Consider the following 6000-nt stretch of genomic DNA (forward strand, 5'->3'; position numbering starts at 1 on the left):
TCTGTCACTCCCTTTTTTTGGTGGGGGGCGGGCGGGTTTTCTTTTTCTTTGACAGCTTGACCTTGATTAGTGGCCAGCTTCAGGGTCTTTATCCTACTCTATGTCAATCCAAGGACTTGGGAGCTTTGCATTATTGTTCACTGAAGCTTTTTTATGACACTGATACTGTCCAAACGAGGACCCAAAACAGGACTGGCTGGAGGACATTCATCGTATTATCTCAAATGTACACCTGGTAGACGCCAACTGGTGTTTAATTCAAGCTTGCCTGCTTGCCAGAAATATGCACAACCAGATGGATTCATCAACTTGACTACATGTACTTGTCTGTTAATTGTAAATTTCAAACATTGAACACTGTTTGTTAGGATGTTTTTGTTTTTATCGTCGATGCTGTGAGACGTGAGCTGAATGTTACCATCTCTCGACTGAAATGTGTTGAAACGCTTATATTTTTTTTCCCCTACATCTCTGACCTCAAGTGTTTTCCTGTTTGTCTACAGTTTAAACTGATTACTCTTGCTTTGTCTCTCAGCTCTCATTTGTTGCTAATGAGCCTCTTAGTAGTTAATAGCAGTCTGCAGAAGCGGGAGAGGTCCAGGAAAGGTTGGCTCAGCGTCGAGTGAGCTCTTAATGAGGGTGAAAAGTTGTTTTGCAACTCCGGTGAACTGAAGCTCGTCTCCCGCTAACTGTTATCTTGTTTGTGTGTGCTCGTCACAAGTAGAAGCACTAAGCTCGCGGCTTTGTTGCGGGGCGTGATGTCTTCTTACATGTGACAACTAACAGGAATTGTTTGTGCGTGTTAGTGTGGCCTGTGTGTGTGTGTGTGTGTGTGTGTGAGGCGGAAAAAGGAAGGGAGAACAACTCTAGGAAACCAAAGTGTGAGTGACAGCTGGGCGCTCAGCATGCTCTGTCAATCAGATTTGTGTGCGTGTGTGTGGTTAGTTGCCACGTTTGTGTGTTTTTTGCGAGAGTGTGCTGTGGCAATAGTAGAGGCCTGGAGCGAAAGTACCAAGCTGCCCATCACAGCACAGTCAGACACGGCTCCTCCGCGGACCTCCAGCAGACCCCATTATCTGGCACACACACACACACATGCCGAACACACACATCAGTCAGTGCAGCCAGGGGCCCATTACCAGACCACAAACCCCAGGACAGTAGTGAACCTGCAGAAAAAAACACATGGTGCCAGTCTGACGGGGCTGCACTTACTCATCTCCAGAGGTAGAAATGATATTTAATGGGCGCCTCTTCATGGAAAACTGGGTCAAGGAGTTTAAACTGTTTGTCAGCGGTGTGTTAAACATACAGGTTTTCATCACACTTAGCCCCGATGTGATGTTTGTCTAGTCGTGCATGTCAAACGTATACCTCTCTTTCTGCATTGCACAATACAACCTGACTGAGATCCGATTAAGGTTTAGCAGATATAATGGCAGCATGGTGTAATTGCTTAGAAAAACACGTTGTTGAGTGATCGGATTTTTGAGGAAGGAAGTGCGGCATATTGTGTTTGTTTTCGACTCTGCGCACAGGGTCGGTTGATGGAGTGGAAACTCTCTCAATCTGTTCCCTGACTTTATTGTTTGCTGGATGGCTGTGTCAGCACATGTGTTGGACACAGCAGAATAGAGTATGTGTTCAGTGTTGTGCATGATTACAATAAGTGGCACTCAAGGATGTCGTGTATCAATGGATCAAGATTAAAGCATGGGTTCGCAGAGGTTTCTTTTTTGCGTCCATCAGGAAACTCTGTAAATCAGTTGAGGTGGAGCAGTCGGAGGACATCAGAGGAAAACCAGAAGATATCTTTTCCAAAAATATGATCGAGTTTCACTAAAATCAGTCAAATAGTTGATGGTGTGCGGCTTAGTGCCGTAAAGCATTACGTACCTCTCACGGGATATTGTAACCAAAGCACAAAGTTACATAGTACAGAAACAGAATACAGAAACACCATTCATTTAATTACAAGTCAGTGTAGCATCAACATGATTTAAAATCAGCTATTTTATGATAGAAAAGTTATATAGCGTTGCTTTAATTAAAAAAGTTCTGTCACATGAATCCTTTTTCTGACATCACTCTAATTAACAGTGTCTAACACTGGATACTGTAACTTCAAGCCTCTAAAAAAAAGTTTTCAGTGAAATAAAAAGAACAAAACTTTTTAGAAACTGGAACAGGCCGTTATTTTTTATTATCAATTAAGCTGTACATTCATTTTAATTGTCTAAACAATGTTAGAAAATCATTGACAATGACAGTTTTCTAGAGCCTAAGGTGACCTTTTGGAATTGCTTGCTTTATCTGACCAACAGTCCATAAATCGAGATATTTACTGTAGTACTAAAGCAGTTTGTTGATTAGCTGATTAGCTGATCAACTATTCTGGCATCACAGTTGGCATAAATGATTATATAAATACTCTCGAGTTTCAGTTTCTGAAACTTTTTCTGCTTTTCTGAATAATTTGGTTTTGGACAGTCAAAACAAAAATAGAACAAATTATCTCAGATTGTGTGATGGGTTTTATTCACTACCATAAATTAAACATTTTCTCAATTTACCAAAAAGTCATCACCAAGTTTTCAATAATTAAAATAATTGCTAGTTATAAAATAAATCCAGTAAAATGTTCCAATTGAGAAGCTGGTATTTATGCTTCAAAGAAAGATTTACTTTAAAAAGTAACCACATCCATAGTGTGAAGATGTGTGATGTCACAGTGCACTGACAGTACACTTCTACATCACTGCAGCAAGGTGAAAAGTTAAACCACTAGAGGTCAGCAAAAGCAAGAGCTCTTAAGTTACTCTTGAAACGACTGATCATCAGAATAGCTGCCAGTTTTTTGTTGTCACTTCAGTGCTGCTCAGAAATATATTAGACAAGAAAAGAAAAGTATTTGATTTTCTGGCGTTCTTTCTCTCCCTCTAGACCACAGTGCCACCTTTCACCCCTTCGCCCACTGAGTGCCAGTCTACAAGCCTGGTCTCCAACTCCCCCGTCCTCTCCGGCAGCTACAGCAGCGGCATCTCCTCCCTCAGCCGCTGCAGCGTGTCGGAAGCCTCGGGCACCGAGCTGCCCACAGGCGAGCACCCGCCTCACCCGCTGCCTCCCCCCACCACCTTGCCAAACTCTGTCTCCAGCAGCTCAGACGAGCCGATCCGCAGAGAGAACAAGACACCGCCCCCTTACAGCGTATACGAGAGGAACAACCCCCGCCGGCCCGTGCCGCTGCCCCACAGTCTCTCCATCCCCCCACAGACGGACCCCCCGGCCCTGCCGCCCAAGCCTCACCAGCTCCGCACAGGCAGCATGAAGCTGGACGGAACCTCCGACCCTCGAGTCCCCAGACCAAGGCCTCTGCCCAGGAAGGTGTCCCAGCTATAGGTGCTGGTTCGGGTCCAGGTCTGGAGCTTGAAGAAACACACTGGCGTATTTTGCACTTTTCTACTGGGCACTCACTTGTTTTTTTGTTTTTTTGTGATCTTCATTCCTGACCTACACTCCAATAAAAGACACAGGCCTATAGATTAACAGGCAGTCATAAAAACGAACTGAAGAAACTGTTGAGTAACGAACGTTTTTTTTTTTGTATTTGCTAGAGGGCATTGCATCGACTTTGACTCGGCCATTCCGCACTTTTAGCTCTAGTACGTACAGTAGGTCACCACGGTCAGTCACAACATATGTTTACCAGAACAGTCTAGAAAAACACAGTTTTGATAGATGTAATAATCTGAAATATATGTATATTGGTATATATGAGAATTGTTTTTGCCTTAAGTATTGGAAACAGAGTCTTTTATCCGTGAGTCTTGCACGTTCTTTCTTTAAAAAAAAAAATACAACAACTGTGTACATTTGTAAACTGTATGGCAAAAAAGGTGCTAGAGGCCTCGAGTATGCATTTCAGTGAAGTGTAGTAGACAAGGTTGTGTTCCCATAGTCATATCCACACAAGCAATGGCACAAAAAAAAAAGTTCTGCTAGCAAAAATGTGTTTCGATTTATTGGGAAAATGCTGCAATTTTTTGACAGCTTTTTAAATTCTAATGAAAGTTTTAAAGTGGTTTTGTCTTATTTTTTATGCAGAGGTTTAGTAAAGGTAACTTCGGCTTTGACTTTGCGGTAATGGCAGCAGTTTTGAGGCTTGTTTACCTCCACATTGTTTTATGTAAATCATAAAAACTTGAGGTTTTCTGTGGGGAGTTGACATCTTAACAAACCACTCTACTGCCCGTCTCTCTCTAGAATCTTAAAATCAGCCTCTTACCTTCACACTTACCAAAAAAAACAAACATTAACAATGAAATCATGAGCCTGGACCAAACACACGGGCAACTGTTTGCTTGCCCTAGAAGCTGGACATTGACCATTGCCATTGATGTGAACATTTATGTGAACACACCCTCATCCCTCCTGCATGATGTACATGACAACAGATCTTTAGGGGGTTAGGGTACCAAGTAATGTGCCAAAGGAAAATGTACAATGTGCTGTAAAGATTTCTTTTTCTTTCTTTTTTTAAACTGGGACCTGGAATCAAGAAGCTTAGAAATGCCCAGCTGAAAATACATTTTTAAGATTTTTAGAGTGATTTTATCCAAAATATCCTAATTAAACTGTAATCTACTGATCAGCTGTAACTCAAGACAAGCACAAACAAGACTTTAACGTCTCTATTATGACCAGTACTGTTATTATGAATTCTCTATTTGACAAAGCGATAATTGGAACAGAGTTTCACTGTCAGCAGTCACCTTAAAACACACGAGGACAGACACTCTATTGAAGAAATATTTACAAACTAATCATTGTCAAATATTTGTACAGTTGAGATTTACTTTGTGTTTGATTAAAAAAGACGGACGTGAGTTGACTACTAGAAGTTCAACCACATTGCATCGCTGCAGTGAAGTAAGTGTTCTGTGGCGGGCAGATTTCACCTTGTTTTGTAAAATAGAGAACATTTTGGCATCAAATATTCATCAATCTTAAATCCGTGCAACATTTTTTGGGTAAGGGGGTGGGGGATTAGCTTTAGTATTGTTTGTATGCTTCATTTTTGTATGGTTAATTTACTTTTTGATTTGTTGTGAATTTTTGAGATTAAATATTCACATTAATCAGTACTTGAGAACCTGTAAATTATATGATGAGATTAATGTAAGTATGCCAAATATAAAATTTGTGTATTACAATTAATGTAAATATGGTGTTTTTAACAAAATGTAGCTATAACAATTTACAGCTTTGAATGTAATGTTGAAGCAGCAAATTATTATTATAAATGTTCAAACTTTTATGGTTTTGTGAGTGTAGAAAAACTAAGGTCATGCATAATGACACCTAACACATTTACAAGTTCAATAAACTGCCCTATGTAATACAAATTGATTGACAGATTTCTACATTATGAGCCTTGATTAGTAATTTTCTATGTGGTATTTGGCTAACATTTGGGAAGTCGTCAATATAAACTGTTTGAAAAATGGCAGGCACAAAATAATACAGGCCAGGTGATTAGATGAACCTGTCCATCAGCATCATTACTGACAGTATAAGCAATAGATTATGCGTGACATCACCCACAGGTTTCTGAAGAACTGTTTTGAAGCTCTAAATCTGTGGATCTAGGCACTGCCATGTTGGTGGTCCTGCCTCTTCCGCCTTCCAGCTAATCTAAAAATCTGCAAAGACGTAAATCATCGGTGGATCATCGGTGGACTGAATAAAGCTTGGGTGCTCAAACAAGCCATCTATAACAGCACCCACCTGTCAGTCAAAGCAGCATGCTGTTAATTATGCAAAACTTTAAGCATTACAATAATTTGAACAGGTGAGTTTTATAAAAATTCAGACTGAGTATAGTTGTCTTGAATGGGGAAAATTGCTTTAGAGACAAAACTGTTTTTGTACCAGGCTGTAAACATGTTTATTTCTGCTGTGAAGTTGGACATTTCAACATAGGGTCTTATGGAGACTGAT

General features: G+C 40.5%; 1 protein-coding gene across 6 annotated transcripts in view; it reads left to right on the plus strand.

Annotated features, from left to right (window-relative positions):
• Window positions 1–5405, plus strand: part of dock4b (dedicator of cytokinesis 4b) — a 119667-nt gene extending 114262 nt beyond the window's left edge. For all 6 annotated transcript variants that reach the window (XM_019271522.2, XM_019271523.2, XM_019271525.2 and 3 more), the window contains one exon: window positions 2944–5405. In XM_019271522.2, coding sequence (XP_019127067.2) covers window positions 2944–3399 — 456 coding nt within the window. In that variant the 3' untranslated portion in view covers window positions 3400–5405. The remainder of the gene's footprint in view (window positions 1–2943) is intronic.
• The last annotated feature ends 595 nt before the right edge of the window (window positions 5406–6000 follow it).

The sequence above is a fragment of the Larimichthys crocea genome, chromosome XX (genome assembly GCF_000972845.2).
Source record: "Larimichthys crocea isolate SSNF chromosome XX, L_crocea_2.0, whole genome shotgun sequence".
Taxonomy (NCBI): domain Eukaryota; kingdom Metazoa; phylum Chordata; class Actinopteri; family Sciaenidae; genus Larimichthys; species Larimichthys crocea.